The sequence below is a fragment of the Lottia gigantea genome (genome assembly GCF_000327385.1).
Source record: "Lottia gigantea unplaced genomic scaffold LOTGIsca_57, whole genome shotgun sequence".
NCBI classification, from domain to species: domain Eukaryota; kingdom Metazoa; phylum Mollusca; class Gastropoda; family Lottiidae; genus Lottia; species Lottia gigantea.
This window is the reverse complement of record NW_008709945.1, coordinates 804,823-823,232: the sequence shown is the minus strand read 5'-3', so window position 1 is coordinate 823,232 and position 18,410 is coordinate 804,823. Positions and strand designations below refer to the sequence as shown.

General features: G+C 33.3%; 1 protein-coding gene across 1 annotated transcript; it reads right to left on the bottom strand.

Annotated features, from left to right (window-relative positions):
- Window positions 1-820: 820 nt before the first annotated feature.
- LOTGIDRAFT_234950 (hypothetical protein) lies at window positions 821-17,652 on the bottom strand (the record flags this gene model as incomplete). The annotated part of the gene is made up of 8 exons (XM_009063356.1): window positions 821-1,731; window positions 2,197-3,039; window positions 3,667-3,776; window positions 4,871-4,913; window positions 12,896-13,020; window positions 13,179-13,368; window positions 16,355-16,419; window positions 17,484-17,652. The coding sequence occupies 8 exons, from the start codon at window positions 17,650-17,652 to the stop codon at window positions 1,663-1,665; spliced, it is 1,614 nt and encodes a 537-aa protein (XP_009061604.1). The 3' UTR covers window positions 821-1,662.
- Window positions 17,653-18,410: the final 758 nt, after the last annotated feature.

Sequence of the window (18,410 nt, the reverse complement as noted above, 5' to 3'; positions counted from 1 at the left end):
TAGTAAAACAAGCCATATTTTGATTCCAAATTAAGACTTATTTTGGTAGAATCAACACAGATCCTGTGTTTTCAGGCCTTTTTAGCTATGATAATTACATTACAGCACTTATCAAAATAAGAATTTGATGCCACGATTGTCAGTACTTATTTCTAATTCAGATTCTGTATGCCTATAGCCTCTATTTTCCAGTTCTGTATATTTAATCAATTTGATTTCTGACTGAATAGACTGAATTACTGGAAGATTATATTAATTGAATTATAATGAATTTTAAAGGCAATTCCTAATTCTGATTGTAAAGAAACTACTGGCTTCCAATGACAACATATTTTCTTAAATATGTACACGATTGAAAAACGTATGTATGTTGCATAACCAAAGCGAAAAAAAGACCGGCTTAAATAACATTAACTGACATGTGTACTCCCCAAACTTCACTTAGTAAACATCGTACATGATTACCAACAAGTTGTGTTTGTTCTCCTGTGGAATACTTCCAAACTTGGGGTGTTTTCACCTCTCTGGCTGTTCGAGACTGATGTGGCCAACTAGTGTAGGAGAGGAAATTGAGAGAGCACCTCTCGTCATCATATGCTGGAAATGTGGATGATCTAAATTTTGAGGATGTGAAAGGTTCAAATGATTGCTCAAGAGGAGTGAAGGCTAAAAAAGGTTTTGAACCACTGATTTTTAAGACTGTGGGTTCGCGATAATCATTGTTCTTTTAATTAAGAGCTTTGTTCAAACGCAATTTCCTTGCTGAGAATGTTCAAGTATGTAATAGTTGGCAGTAGTGGTCTAAACACATGGTGGAAATGAAAGCAATTTAAGTTAATATTTTATTTTGGATAAAATTTAAGTAGACTTTAATATCACAGAAATATGGAAACAACACAACCTCCATGTAGGTGATTAAACAATCCTATTTTAATAAGGAAACGGAATTTCATTCTGTAGGCGTCCGGCAATCAGTTTAATGCATTTAAGACGTTCCTCATTTACTTAACTGGCTTGTTGAGAATAATTCTATTTCGAGATAATCAGGAGATTTTTTTTTATCGTGATTAGAATTAAGTATTAGAGCATGTCATATAAATATAAAAACATATAAACATATCAATCGTAACAAGAGTATAACAAGTTTGCTGTGCACAAATAAAATCTAAATGAAGGTCTTTAAATTTTGATTTATTTTTGTGACAACATTTAGCCTTGACTAAATTCGCTTACACAATCTGCTGATCATTTATACGCCTTAAGCGTACATTTAGATAAAGAGTTAAATGTCAAAGCCATTTAATTTTTATAACTGCACTTTTGCGAGATGAAGATTTCGATCAACTCGCAATACATCACAAAATTTCTTTCAATAACTAATACATTTACAGTGCTGGGGGAAATGTATGAAATTGAGATGATTGCTTCGCTCAGGATAATAAATGGATATGAATATGCTTTGAATAAAATCTGTTAAGCAGGTCGTCATTTCGCCAAGGCCGTTTATGAAAATGATTTTGCCGTTCATGTACATTTTTTATTTTAATTAAAATTAGGAAATTAAGCAGGAAATATTATTGCCATGGGAAACGTTCATAATCAGGAGAAACGTATCATTATAATTAACAGATTTTTAACAAAAAACTTTTTACGTAATTCAAATTACATATTATTCATTTCATTTGCCTTCTGGACAGATTGAGGCTTCGTCAAGGCTTTTAATTCAATTTCCTGAAAGAAAAAAGGTAAATGATGAAAAACCACATACAGCGACACGAAATCAAGATTATTATTTTCCATTCGTTCAGCTCCTAAAAATCACTAATCTTCAATAATATATTAAGCAACCACACATGAATAAACAGTCCATAATTTACTATTTTGGATTTATATGCATATTCAAGGAGGCCCGTGGCCGCAGTGGGCAAGAGGGGCAGCCGACCAGTGGCTGCATTGGGAAAAGGGGTAATGTCCTTCCGAAAAAATGGATTGCCCTGCTGAAAAAATTCTGATAACCGACCAATTCTATTACTGCAACTAAATACCACATCATCGCCCCTCCTGATACATTACTTGCCCCTCCTAACAATTGCTACGGGCCTGTATTCACGACATCGTCAGAGCATGGAAGCTCTGAGACTTCTCGCCCAGTTTGACATATTTATTTAATATTCATATACCAACGTGATATCTTACCTTATCAGAAGATTGTTCTTTGAGAGACTTTTCATTATCACCATCAACAGTAACTTCTTCAGAGCTGACATAGTTGCCTTCACTTTCATTGCTGTTGGAAATACTTGTTTCTGGGGATTCGCCCGATACACTTGAATCATTTTGGCTGCTGTTGTCAACTGATTCATTAGAATCTTCTTGCTGGCTAGATTCCACGGAGTCAGAGACACTGCTATCTTCTGGTTGATAGGATTCATTGGATTCTTCAGCATCGTCATTGAAGATTTGTTGTGCAAGTTCTGGATAGTTATAATAATAATAATAGTAACCGTAAGGGTCGGCGTCGGGTTGCTGCACCCCTTGACTATCTTCTGAAAGTTCTGGCTGCTGTGGATCCTCAACGCCCACTTGCTGCTCTTGAGTCTGCTGGTCATACTTGTGTTCCTGTTCGTCAACTTCCTGCGCCTGTTTAGCTTTCTGTGCCTCAGCCATCTGTTTCAGCTGCTCTTTCTGCAAGGTTGCTTGGAATTTCTTTGTTTTCAATGCTTCGGCTTCGGCTTTCTTTAGTGCCTGATGAGCCTCTTCTCTCAATTCTATCTTATCAGCCAACAGTGAGGGTGGCACTTCGGACGCTAGTTCTTCTCTGATTGGAACATGTTTGATCTCTTCAATATTGGAGTCAAAAGAAGCTTGAGAAATCGTCTTGTGTGATTTGACTGGTGATGGAATGTCGGCTTTAATGTCTGGAGCAGTTAACTTATCATCAGCAGGAGGATTGGGTAATTTATCAAAAAGTGGTAGACTGTTGATGAAAGGACTCTGTTGCTTCTCTAGCTTTGCGATTTCTTCAGCTGAAGGCTGAGCCTGTAATATCAACAGATAATGCTATTTTATAGAATATTATGTGCAGCTTGGAGATACCACACATTTTTATCGGAAGAATAAACAATTTATTCAATACTTTGAATCTAAATTTAGAAGTACATTTTAATGTCCCATTTGAAGTTATGGGGCTGAATAAATACTTATTTGTATTTTCTATTTTAGCACTGTAATTGTTTTATCATAAAGTCGTTCGTCATTGATTTCCAATTTAAACATTTACTTAAATCGATTAATTGGTGTAACAATTAAAAATTAATTAAAACAACAATGTTAATGGGGAAAGATCTGTGTTTGGTTATACAATATTGATTATATTTCCAATTTCAACTCTAGTTGAAAAAACTGGAAATGTTAAGTAGAGTCTCAAGCACAGTCTAATTAAAAGTACATTGTTTTCATTCTTCATTTAGTCTATATAGAAGAAATCTGCGACTTTGCCCTCTGCTCAAAATGTAAAAAATTTTGAAATTGCATTCAAGAACACATTGAATAATAAAAATGTTATTTATCAATTCTTTAAACTTTTAGAATTGGTAACAGACCATAGACACTAAGCCATTCCATAGATATGCAGGTAGTATTAAAAGATAAAGTATACAGACGTACATTATGTTGCTGATTTGCAGGAACCAATGGAATGTTATTATTGATATCCGAGCCGGAAATGGGTCCAGAAAATCCAGGGGAAGATCTTGGGTCATATTCGGGATCAAAATCTACACAAAAAATAAAAATTATAAAATTTGTTGCTTTCAGAAAAACAAACATAACATGATAAATATTTGCAAAATATCTACTGAAATTTGTAAAAAAAAAACATTAATAACAACCGAAACTTTATACCAAAACTATCTTCCTGAGGAGATCAATGGTATACAATCAACGTGTACAAAAAGGACATTCGCTATCAAGTGAGGCCTTAAACAGATGGGTCAGCCATATATTTCTGCAGGCGTCCCCTTCATCACCATAAAAAAAACGTGAGATTCCGATATGATTATTTTAAGATAATCTTGAAATAGTTTACATTTACAACTTCCACAATGAATTAAGTTACATTTTTACAAAGTATGTCATTTGTATGTGTTATTTCCAGTCTGGATCTTGAACACTGTTATTGGCAGTAACCATGACAAATTTGAGTTCATTTGATTTCGATGTAACTGTATCTTTATCACATGATAATCGTATTCATAAAGATATATCGTATATAAATTCAATAAGAGACGTAATGGTCCAAACGATATAGAAATGTTTTGATATAGATATATTCACACTACGGTATTGGTATTATATAGTAATTACAACGTCCACGTCACATCTATGGATGGAATCTACTTCAGAGGTCAAACTGTTAAAAGCTTTCATCAGTCAGTACTCTTAACTACATTATTTCGCTAAATGAGCTGACACTTTTTGTCTTGTCAATTGTCGTTATTGAGACTCTTCTGGGGGTAAAAATAAAATCCTGAAAGTGGTTTTAGTCTATAAGGAATATCAAAATATATATATAGCTAATCAGATTTTTAAATATTCCTAAAGTTACTGATCATTTTCAGCCTATTTTTCCATGCAATAAGTAACTTCTGTAGGCTAGAAAAGCTTAGACTACTTGTGTGCCTTTTGAAATTTTGTGTGTATTTTGAATAAGGCGCATTCTGTTCAACCATTACAAGCAATAATATTATATATTAGATTGCACTTGGAACAAGAAGGTCCAGATGAAACCCTTTATCAAAATTTGTATTTATGAGCAAGGATTGTCGCATGCAGAAATATAATTGGGTTGATTGTATCAATTTTAACTTACCTAGTTGACTAGATCCACCTTTCTTCACTACCATCTTCTCACTCTGAAAGTAAATAGAGCAGAGATAGAAAATGTAATAGTTTAAAAACAAACTTATTTTTAAAACATATTTTCTAATCATGTAACAGAGTCGCAAAGCGGACCGATAAAACGTGTAAGAGAGCGACAAGGAGAACTTAACTGATAAATCTTGTCACAAAATCAATACATCTTGTGACAAAGAGGACTAATCCGATAGAACGTGCAACATCGTTGCAAAGAGGACCAAAGCAATACATCTTGTGACAAAGAGGACTAAACCGACACATCTTTTAACAGAGTGGTTCGGAGAACTAAGCCGATAGAACGTGTAACAAAGTGGCAAAGAGGACCAAATCAATACATCTTCTAACAATGTGGCAAAGAGGACTTAACCGATACATATTGTAACAGAGTGGTAAAGAGGACTTAACCAATACACCCTGTAACAGAGTGGCAAAGAGGACTAAACCAATACATCTTGTGACAGAGTGGCAAAGAGGGCTAAACCAATACATCTTGTGACAGAGTGGCAAAGAGGGCTATATCGATGAAACTTGTAACAGAGTGGTAAGGAGACTTGATATAACCTGTGTTTCAAAGATACTTAGAGTCCTCTTTACAACATCTAGCCATCGCGTATCGAGACTCAAATCTTTTAAAATTTAAAGTAAAATTACTTCCAAAGTCCTTTACTGATTTAATTAGTTTTTCTAAACTAATCACTTAAACCTATCATGTGGGGCCTATGCTTTTCTCAATCCTCTCGAAATTATGTGACGTCACTAAGCCAGAGATTACTCTAATTCAATTTACTTATGGATTTAAACATGTTTTTGAAACATAAACCTTTCTTAGATATTTATCTTTAATCTTACTGTTTGTTAAGGCTTGATATCCACCCTCGTTTGACATTATGCATAGTAAATATCGTGACCATGGAATATCAGATTCTTTGAAACTAGGGACATGTCGACCTAGATAATCCGATTAACAATCAGAATTTTCTTGTTATTTTAACCCTAGTCTCTGAACAGCTGCTCTGATGATAAGTTTTTAAATCCGAAAACGTGTCGAAAGCAGTATAATGAGTTAGTTTATTAATTAAAACGTGATGGATTAACAGGAGATTAATTAAGTTTTTAATCTGTGATTGAAAAGAAAATTTGGGATTTTAAAGGATATGGGATTGCGAAAATTAATTTTATCAATACATGCTTTTCTTTGGACATGAGCTTATAAAGTCACTGTCTACAATTATCTGACCCAAATAAGTCATCATATTAGACGATTAAACCTTTTCCGGAGGGTTGATGACACCAAGAAAGTTCAGATTTGTTTTAACATTAATAAATGTAGAAAGTTTTCAGATATTTTATGTTTAAACTTGCCATGTATATTGCAAAATGTAGGCTATTTAAAAGACATATGCTCCATATCATTTCCAATTTTTTCTTATGTTGGACATCACTTTAAGTTAAAACTGGTGTCCCCTGTCGGTAAAACAGATTGGAGCGACTGACATGGAAATTCGGATGAGACGAAAAAACCGAGGCCCCATGTGCTACCGAGAGTTGGAAATCCAAACAGAGTAGGCTAATGTCACTGTCCTGGTAAAATTTTACCGTCTTCTGTAGAATATAAAACTGAATTCATTTCATTTTTAAGCATAAACCAACTTGGTTGAATTTTGATGCTTAAAATAGCTGAAATCGATATTTCTTTCGTCTGATACTGATCATTTTGTCATATTTCTTCTGAAGAGTGACGTGAAGTTACAGTAAGAGTAATCCTTGGAAAACCAAACAGTCTGCTGTGAAGGCTCCACTAGAAAACTAGTAAAGGTTTGCCAAATGTAGTCACAGCTTTACGGAAACTACCAAGATTTAGCTAATGATAGTTAGCATGGAAGCAAGAATAGCCATTTATTATCTGTGTTGGAATGACTTATCCTGATCAAAGCAAAGTGATAATTTATTTCTCATTTTCTCGTATTTTGTCAGGTCATTTTTCAAATTATCTCTTTTAATTCGATTTTCTCAGTTCAAACCTTTATCTTGTCTGGGAAATTCAAGACACTTACAATTAACGAATGGTCAGTGCAGGTAATGTGTAGGTTATTGTATATACGATATGTAACAGACCTACATGGTTTTCCAAAACTGTTACACAACCTTCTCATTGTGCCCTGATCCCTCGATAGTTGGGAATCATAAGAGGTAAATTCGTGCAAAATTCATTATGTTTCCAATCGACGGTACTCAATTTAATGTATGCAAATGTTTTTAACACAGACCAAACCAAAATAAACCAGATTAACTCAAGACAATGTTTTGATGATGAATCAGTTGCAACTGTGGACACATCTGTGGGTAACAGATGTAACATGACGTGTATAGAATGAAAGAACCGTATGTATTCCCGTTAATAGGAACCAAACGTCTGATATCCACACCAATATTCATCAGGTATTGCAGGACTAATCAAAGAGCAGGAATATTTTGTACTGTAAATATTGTACACAGTTATAAAGGCTATTAGACAAATGAATGATAGATATCACAATGGAAGTCCATTAGTTTAAATGTTGAATTCAACATAAAGACAATGTCATGCTGCTTGTTATAGATCTTATACCTAAATGTTATATATGTCCAAACGTCTATAAATATAGCAGATCTATAAACAGAGATCGCATGTCATAGGAGATCTGTTATATACCAAGACTATCTCATAGCTGGAATTAAAATGGTGAATAATAGACCAGATCACGAGAAACAGATCGTCTACATTATTAAATATCACCCTCGAGATATCTAATATTATCTTAACATATTCAAACTCGCAAGAGCTAAATACTCATTAATTACTCACATGAACATCACATAGAAGTTTACATCTTATGTAAAGGTTATGAACATGTCATTAGCAGTATTGCATTTGAGGTTATTGCGTGCAAGGTATATTTTGTGAAAATTAGAACCAGATGTCTGTTATGTTCTAATATGTGGTCCACACTAAGGAATGTACTTGGTCAGACTTTATAGTAATCCTTACGTCAATAGTTCTAATCCGCCTCAGTGGAACTTTTTCCTTGGCTCCTATCATCATCAATCTGCTTGTTGTTTGTCTTAATCGGTGAAGAAAATAAAGCAAACATAAGCTGCATACCAAGGTCTTGCATTTCCAGTTCTGTTGACCTGGGATTACACGACGTACAAATTCCCAAGATTTTTTACAAAATGGAGCTTAAAGTTTATCAAAAACCTAAACGATAAACACTCTCTTTAACATGTCCACAGGGACCTGTCTAATAAAGCAAACAATACCTTACACCACAGGGCTTGTTTCTCTTTTTGTGTTTCTTTATTTGTATCAATGTATCAAACATACGAAGATTTTAATCAAATAATTAGAAATAAATTTTTAATCAGTGCTATTGTATAGCGAGATGAAAAACGGCAACGACTATCCTATTACGGTAGCACAAAAGAACATTCGAACAACATATTTATATCACAAATCAATAAACAAGCTTAAACAACCGTAATATATAACTTGTTACACCAAAATAAACCAAGGTGTTTTTTCAACTAAGGACACATAATTTCTGTTACAGTGCACTAAGACTACAAATAAAATTGTTATTCTATAACGGATGAATTCTGCCTCTTACATTCTATTTGGTAAGAGACATCAGAGAGTCCTTAAAAGCAATCATTATATTTCAAATTCAACTTATAATTCAAAGTTATAAACCTCCTTCAATTTACAGCAATATATACTTCAAACTGATAAAATACTTCAAGTTAAAAATTCCGACCTACTAGAGTCAGTAAGAAAATGTCAAAGGCTTATGAAATCTTATTATAAAGGTGAAGATATATACAACACTTGCCTCGGGGGCCAAGATTTCTCAGTTTCTGTATAATTCCCCGTCACAATGTGACAGATATTGATACAATTATCAAAACAAGTTACCAGAATGTTCCAGATAACAGACTGCCAAGAGTGTAAGTGTGTTTTTTTTGTTAATTTTTTTTAAACTCAATTGAGAAAGGGGATGATTACACATGTGAATGACTCACCTTGACTCCTGGATTTAGGTTAACAACGGCGTACGACGTTAATCACATCTAAACCGTTGCGTTCACAACTCGTCATTAATTTTGATTGTTTTTGATGGCAAAACCATTATTAAATTTGGCATTAACTATTTATATTTTGTTTCTTTTCAGTAATAGTTTCAAAAGATTTAATCGCAGATAGCCAAAAAAAGTTGTTGTTAATCCGTCTCTAACATATTCAAATGGAAAGAACGCAAACATGTAAATAATTTTAGTCAATAACTTTCTTTATCCCAAAAACAAAGGATTGTATTCTTTACTTCTCTAGATTGCCTTCAGAAAAAATCAATTTCTTAAACAAAATGAGACACATCAGGGGTCTGATTGAAGGTTTCATCCGTGGAATGATGGCTTGGCTACCCAGCTAACTATCTGCTTTGATGTGATGTGACACTTTCTTACTAACGCCGATGAAGGGAAGCTTTTTGACCTTTTCAGGAATCTCAAGTTGCTATTTGATTAAATCTTCTTATATGTCATTCATTTTGATTTCAAGGTGTGCGTCTTGAATTTTTATTCATTACAAGTATTGGATTTTTTATCTTTAGAATTTATTTTTTCGTAAACATATTTTTAAAATAAATCCTTAAAGTTAAAGAGTGTGGTTGTAAGCAGCCGCTAAACAACCCACTTCAAATTGGAATTGGCAGAAATGCAACCAGATATAGGACCTCTTTAAAAACGCTCCCTCTCAAAAGACAGTATTTATTTGAATTAAGGAGGTGTTTTTACTGGACCACACCCTTATAATAATATTCTACTTGTTCTATTATTAATATTTTATATTTCTATTTAAGTATTCAGAGTCAGCCAAGCCCACAATTTACTCTTTATCCAAGAAAAAGGTCATCATTGAAAACTCAAGATAATTTTTTGTCAAGTTTGGCCACAAGATACCCCAAATCCGTGAAAGTACATTAGTTTTCAAATGTCCATACAAGAATTCTAGCCAATAAGTCTCATTAATACTTATTCTACTCTTCAGAAACTGAGATATTTATAACTACTTAGGTCCTATCTTCCTGGCTGACTTCAATGGCTTCTGGTAGTTATTTTGGGATACATCTTGAGTGATTGAAAAAGGTTTCATCACTCAACACGACAAGAAAAATTAACAAAATGAAATGAAGAAAATACCCTTTGATCTAAAGATAACCACATTATGCACTCCACTAGTTATTGTTAATAAGAGTGACAATTCTCATAGATTTTGTATGGACTACAAAACTACTGACAATCAGTGGAGTGACAATATGATCAAAAACACTGTATGACTTCTGATTCTAGAAAGAACAGATCAGACAGTGGGTTTTTAACTCTATATTGACATTCCGGTTTCTGGCAACAGTTACATAGAAAACTTATGTAATCTACAAGATATCGGTAACCAATTATTCAGTAAAACAGCTCAGACAGAAAGAAACCTCGCGCTGACATCTTCTAGCTTAAAATGAACCGACTTTTTGAAACTAGGGAGGTGTCTAAGTTCACCGTTCAGGTCAAACTGAAGCAATTTATAATTACATGTTTTCTCTTTTCTAAAACCATTTTCCTTTCTCATTAGTGTGAAAGGATTTTTTTCAATTTGTAAAGCGTTTCAATAGACTTCCATTTTTCTTTTTCAATTGTATATGCAGTTCATTATGTGCTCAAAACCTGATATTCCTCTGTGAGGTTAAAAACCAGATTGAAAAGTCACGAACCAATTAAAGTTGACATAATATAAATGAGAAAGTCAAAAAAACATGTCAGACTAATTTATATTCCCGCAGCCACGATGGATGGTAGATTATCCCTGAACGTTTTCAGACATGTTTCCTTTACATTCAATTTCCTATCTTTTACTTTGATTGCGCTAATAATAAGATGTCTATTTAAAGATGCAAGCAATTGAACAAATCTTATTTATACTAGATATCAAACTAATTTGAACAAGTTAATTAAAAACCAAATGCAACTGAACTAAAATCGACAAAACAAGCAAAACAAAAACTAACACAACAATTGCCAGAAGCCGAATTGTGAATCTAATGATGTAAAACAATTACTACAATGTTTAACAAGAATCATTGCTATTTTATAACATTTAATAGTATCTGAATTACTGAATATTATATTGATATCTTTATTATAATCCATACAAACTCGTTAAATTCCAATACAAACCATCACATTAATCATCGGGGCTTTTTAAAGACATAGTCCCGACGGCCTAATATTTGTTCAGCCAGTACCACAGTGATTAAGCCTTCACAGTGTGTAATGTTGTCTATAGTTCTTTGATATTGCTCATGGTATTGACAGATGCATATAATAAATATACCAAATGAACTATGTGTTCCAACGACGTTATGTTGAGTTGTCAAACAAAGCCGCAATGTGGCATCGGGTGTTTGGAAAGTGTGAGCACAATCTGCATTGCAAACGAAACTCACCGTATTTATGTTACAATAAAGTCTTTCAACTTGGACTCAAGAGCTTAAAGGTATTAGTGGAATGACATACATTGATAAATTTAGTATTGCTTATTGAGTTGTTTTGTCATGATATGCAATATCACTCTTTATTTGAGATGAGATCCGTATCTGTCAACTGAACTGTTTGACCGTGCACATAATTGAATTCTAGAGGATATCCCGTAGTGATAAATGCTTCGGTTACAAGTACAACTGTGAAAATATCTAGGAAAGGAACGGATGTTTTCGAAAGAAGTGACAATCACACATGACGAAAATAACCCTGCTAAATAATTAGCGCCAAAAATAACACGGCACAATTTGCACGAATTGACACAAGGCAATGCCAATGGTTTTTCGTTCATTTAAATTCGTCCGATTAAAATAAAACGATTCGAAAACAACCATTCAAACAGAATATATAATCATGCAGTATAGCCAAATGATAACAGGCAACTGGTTTGAAATTGTTAGAAAATAACAACATTCTAAATGAATCCAAGATAAAAACCAGACTTTTCATTTCAATAATTATATCCTTGTATCATCTCATCAAAATTCCCAGTAGACGTCATTTACATGTTTATTGAATAATCATGATGTACGGTAGGGTAATAAAGACAGCCAGCAGTAATTTATCAATATTTCAAGCTATCCGTATTAACCACAGCAAAAAATACCAAAATATAAACAATAACCGCAGTCACACTTCTCATGCATAAGTCACAGAATTTCAGAAAGAAATTTTGGGATACCTGTGTTATTACCCACTCTTACTGCATGTATCAATCAATACATTTAAACATTAACGAGTTCTACATATAATTTTTTTTAAGAACACCAACGAACCTGTGATATTTCTAACTTCTAACTACATAAAGAAATATAAAGAAATTACATAATGGAAGTGCTTAATTAAGAAAAATACAGGCCTATATCATACAACCTCTTATTATTCAGCCCGGAGCCTAATATGTAGGATCGGTTGAATATGGAAATAGTGCCAAGAGGCAATCAGATACACGTCTTATCTTATTTTACTGCAAGGAATTACTTACGAGTAATTAGCAATTGATGATTGCATTATTCTAAACTTAATGAAGTAATATACACACAATAGCATTGAACTAACCAACCTTGTTATGGAATGTACATGTCGAATTGTTCTATACAACTGATGTTATTTTAAAAAGAATGACTTGAACTGAAGAATACCTACTGATATCAAATCTACACCGACTGACCTCACCTTGTTTACAAACCAGAAGGACATTTCTTTACAAGGAAGAGTTGCTTCTGAAGTTTCTAAATATAAGACTTGTTTTTATCTTTTCAAACAATAGTTTCTTTTCAATCTATGTTGTTTAACAAATTTTATTCGAGTACTTTCTATGAGTATATAGAGGAAAGTAACATGTAAATACCTGGTACGGTACGGGAATCGGGTTCTCAACTGCTGGCACTAAATTGAGATTTGAATCAGGATTTGATTCCATTTGTTCTAAATCCAACATATTCTCATATCCATCTAACAATCGCTTCTCTTCACCTAAAAATACATTGGGCTAGAATTATTTTTGGGAGAGATAACTGATAGGCCTTTGTAACAGCTTCCAATAAAGAGAAAAATGATATTCATTGAAAAACAGTCGATTTCAGATGAAATCACATTGGAGAAAATTTATTATAACAGTGTTTTCTACTTACTTTCTATAAGTTGTTGTAGGATTTCAGGATGATTTTTTAACTTTTTGAAAAATCGTAGTAAGATGTCTTTAACATCTATATCAGCGTTCTGAATCTGTGATACATCAAGGCTTGATACAGGTTCCTGGTTCTCTGGTGGCACTGGATGCAGTCCAGACTTTCCTGGCAATTCATTCTCTAATGAATCAGCCTGAAAAACAGGAACAGATCAATGAAGGAATGAAAAAAGATTTGTCAATCACTTTTCTTCATCAGGTTAAACAAACCTCGGAGTTATTCAATGTTTTGATGATTCTTTAGGGGCATAATCACAGAACACATTGCATTTAGTGCAATTACCGCGATCGGCCGGCACTTTTTAGATTTATTAAATTCGCCATCCGGTTCCACCACAATTAAATCATAAAATAGAAATTTAGACTTTAAGCCAGTGTTTCCCGACCAATTTCAGCCTTCACACCCCTTGAGCAATCACCTTCTCCTAAACCAGTTGGTCAAACCCTTGACACCATAGTCCCACGCCCCAAGTGGGTGAAAACACCCCAGGTTAGGGGTTTTAGGCTGTCGTCATTAACGGGGTGTTTTAAAGGATCTATATTACATAAGTATAACCAATGATATACTATTAACAGAAACATCTACACGTAAGGTTGCTAAAAACGGCATGAGCGATTAAATAACGATGGAAACGAGGTTAGTTCGATTTTATACTCTATACAAATGAAACCAGTCTAGAGAGGTGAAATATTATCAATTGAAAGTAACAAGAAAATAAAGACAAAGTAAAGGAAATGTTCTGGTTGCTTTTAGACCTGATAATAGAATAGGATATACAAATTTGAGCTGACAGCCACGGGGAGTTAGGTGTAATTGATACTTGAGTCTGAATGGAACTCACACCACTCTGTCAACTACACCTTCTATTTCTTATTTGATGTTAATGACAATACGTCACTATCTCATTAACACAGTATGGACTATTGTCTTATTCTTAATCTATGATTAGTCACCTCTCTGGTCAAAGCACTGTCACAAAAACAACCCGAGAATAGATTATTTCTGATATTATGATACAAGATATACACCTTTTCATTGGAGAGTGAAATATTTGTATATTGTTCCGAGAATTTTGAGAAAATAATTTGATCACTACTTTTTCTTGAATATTGTATCTGCTTCCTAAAGTGATCACTGTGAATTCGTTAGAACCAGATGTACCTAATTATGACATTTTATGGCATCTTCATAATGCCAAACTATAACTCAATTATACCTTGAATGAAACAGCCATTAGTTTTGTATCACAGAATGCAGCGATTTGATTGCATTGTACGCCAGCGAATACAGCCTATCAAAGCCCTCGACAGAAAGATATTAAACTTTATTGATTTGTGTTCACAGACTTACTGTAGAGGCACCTGATTGGCTGCATTCGCAAGCGTTCTATCTAATCAAATACTTTCATTTACTAACTTCAATGATTCAAGAAAAGTGATTATTGCAGTAAAGGTATAATTACAAAGTTTGTAATAGCTTGACATTGTGATGAAGCTTTTATAGTTGTTGTTTTGATGTCAATAAAATAAGCACACCATTTCAATTAGTCAAATAATCAGAAATAAATACTCTCAGATTGTTTTTATCTTCGTTATTTATTCAGTTTATTCAGATATCATTCACTCTAGATGTCAGTATTGACTGCTGCATTATTTATCAATCAATAAAACTCATCAAATAAGCAATAAAATTTATGGGCAAGAATGGACGTAAAGCTCAAAATGCTGTCCAAATATTACCCGTTTGACTCGTAAATGTACATGACGTATGAGATGAACTTTGGTGTTCTTAATGATTGGGCCGCTCAGATTCTCTTTATAAACCTATTTAATCATTACAGCAATTCCTCATTAACAATCACTGTTTTTTTGTGTTTACCGCTCATCATTGTTGAAAAGATTGTTTGATTCAATAGATTTTATGTCGAGTAAAGGAACATAACCCTCTTATATGCTGAACCACATTCAGTTCATACTTGGGGTTTTCGATACAAATAGAGAGTTTCAGATTTCAGTTAGTATTAGTTATAGATCTTAAAAGTGGCTTTTGGCATTTTAATTAATAATGTTGTAAACAAAGAAGCATAAAATGAGACCACGCGATGATTCTTCATCTATGTGTAAACCTTGCATGAGTTATAACATATTTTATCTTCAAGTCAAATAAAACGGACGAGCAATGTCAATAAGTAATTAACTAAGTAAACACTTGCTATTAAAATGGTTGAGATAACAAAATATTACTCGAGTAGAGATTGTACGGTCTCAAATTCAGCTGAATTGATCTCGTGGTGTTTAGTTTTAATGATCAGCGATATTTGGGACAGTATATATCACGAAATTTCAAATGAAGAAGGTTCAAAATATGCTTCACTCAAATAAGAAACTGAGTAGCAGTTCGATTCTACGAAGTACAATCTGCTTAAGAGTAAAGTTAATATCTCCTGAATTTTACTGTTATGGAACCTAATAAAATACTCTATAAAACTGTTGAATAAGATAAGAAATACTCTTATCAGAATCGCTGTAAAATATGAGAAATATTATCGTAATGTTACAGATTAATAAAGACGACATAAAAGACATTATTTTCCGAATCTAGAAAAGCTGTTAAGTAAATTTGTCACGTCCTTGGTATTTTATCTAAAATAATAAAATCAACAGAAAACTAATGATGGCTTCAGCAAGTTTTCTTAACAATTACTTAGATTATTAAAGAATCATCAACATGTTATCGATGAAATTAATCCAAACGTTTAGAAAATTCCAAGGAGATAATTAACTAAATTTGCTTAAGTTCATTTCGTGATTTAAAAGTAGTTTGATTTAATTTCAGACAATTTAAGCTTTGCATCACAGAACAGTAGAAGTGTCTTGTAGTTCAAAATAGTGTGTGAAACATCCCAAACTCCGTCTTTATCTTGAATACATTTCTGCAAAATTGAAACTAACCATCTTTATAGTAATAAGAATACTGCTTGAAGGAGAGAAAAATGCAATAATACACAGACAGTTATCCTACTTGATTTCAAAAGAGGATACTGGCAATTATAAACCTAAACCTAAAACCTAACTTGATCATGAGACAAAAGTCATTTATTTCTACTTGGGAATCCTTACCTTATGGAAATCTTCAGGTACATGATGGGATCCTCGGAAAGCATCTTGATGTGGTGCGCTGGTGACTGGAAATAAAAAAAAATCATCAAATGAACAAAAGATAGGTGTACGTATATTAATACATTGTTCATATATTGAGTGAGTGAATAAATCAATAAACATATACATTAATGAATACATGGTAGAATAGAATCTTTGAATGAAACCTTGATTTGATAATGAATGGATGAATGAATTGAATGAATATCCGAAAGTGCGAAACCATGATTTCAGGAAAAACAAAAGAAGTCATAAAATAATTTAAATTTTCATATAATATAAAAGAATATTGAAGTGACAAAAGGGGTAAAAAGTGCAAATGAATAAAAAAAATTGATATATGTAGGAACAACTGAATACATTTATGACATAATGAATCGAAGTATGAATGAATGCATAACTTGAAAAAAGTAAGATGAATAAATTCTTACATTGAGAAATGCATGTATGAATCATTTGAAAAATGAATAATAAAATGTATAATGAATTGGCTCGATGTAAATCTATTGTAAATCAGACAAGCGGAGCCGACATAATAAAAATCGAAGCAAAGATTGATTGAAATCTCTGTTAGATAATAAACAACCAGTTTATAATCAACTAATCAATGAATAAATAAATATTTTTCGCGGACTATTGTAAATATATTTCCGGTGCTAAGGAAATACAACATGGTGGTACATCCGGTATAAGATAAGAAGAGTGCAATAAACTTCCCGTTCTATTGAATAAAGCGATTAGTGGTAATAATAAAAGAAATAACATAATCAAACAAAACAATTCCAGTCATTCCAGTTTAAATCGATTGGCTTCAAGTAGCTTGAAAGATTTTTGCTGCAAGGAATCTCAATGTCAAAACATTTACAAAAAATACATATCTTTTCAATTTTTTCTCTGCTTAAAAAAAAAACAAAAAAACAATTAATTAAAAACTAAAAGTCCTTCACAGTCCATGCCATTGACTTCTCTGATACAAAATAACCTCTTTCAACTTTTCTGGTTAATGCAGTAATCAGACTTGATTGCCCGGGAGGAGTGAGGATTGGTGGTGGATCGCGGAATTAGGCAAATGGGGAGGTACTATCCCTACCTCCGGTGAAAGACACACATCGTGAATTGGCTTCAATATCAATTCTTATACCCCCTTGTCCCCTTTGCAAGGTCCCCCACCCTCTTCGAAGCTGCGTGTCTTGTTTAAAATAGATAAGAAATGAATACATGTGAATGGAATGAAACAAGAGACAGTGTAAATCTGCCATTATAGAAACAAAGTAATATTCCCGAACAAGATGGAATCAATATCAGTAATGATTATAAGAAATGTCAATGCTATATTATCCAATCTATAAGATAATTAGCGTTTATTAGGGGTTTATTACAGGTTTACACTGTTTACTTCATACTTTACATATCTCTGAAGGTCAGGGGGTAATTCGATCAATGGTGGCGTACATATTTATTAAAGGCATCCATCTGGAGGATTTTAGTTTATTATATGTCAGCTTTATTGACTGAATAATGTACTGATGCTAACGAATTTTCAAAGAAGAAGAAGAAAAATCACAATTTTCACAAGCTGTGAAAGGTTATCAGTAATAACCTTAAATGTGTACGTTCAAAGATATTCTTAAAAACAACCAACACCTAAAAGCCGACAAAAATCAACGAGGTTACAAATCAGGGTATAATCAGATATTGAAGCCAGATTCTCCAAATATTTACTGAGAATTGTATTAAAGTTTATAATATCGCGGTGTTACAACGTATTGCAGTCAAGGTATAATAAGACGAAGTTCGTAATAGCTTGACATTATGAAGATGCAACGTTAAGGGAGCATAAGAATCTAGGATATAGAAGCGAGGATCCAATACTGTGAGGACATTAGACTGATCTTGCATCTTCGTATCCATTCTTCGTTCTGATTAAAAAAAGGAGATATTGGTGGCGCTGAACTCGCCTCGTGGAGACATCTGTCATTTTTGGCCCCCTCCTCGAGCATTTTCTAGATACGTCCCT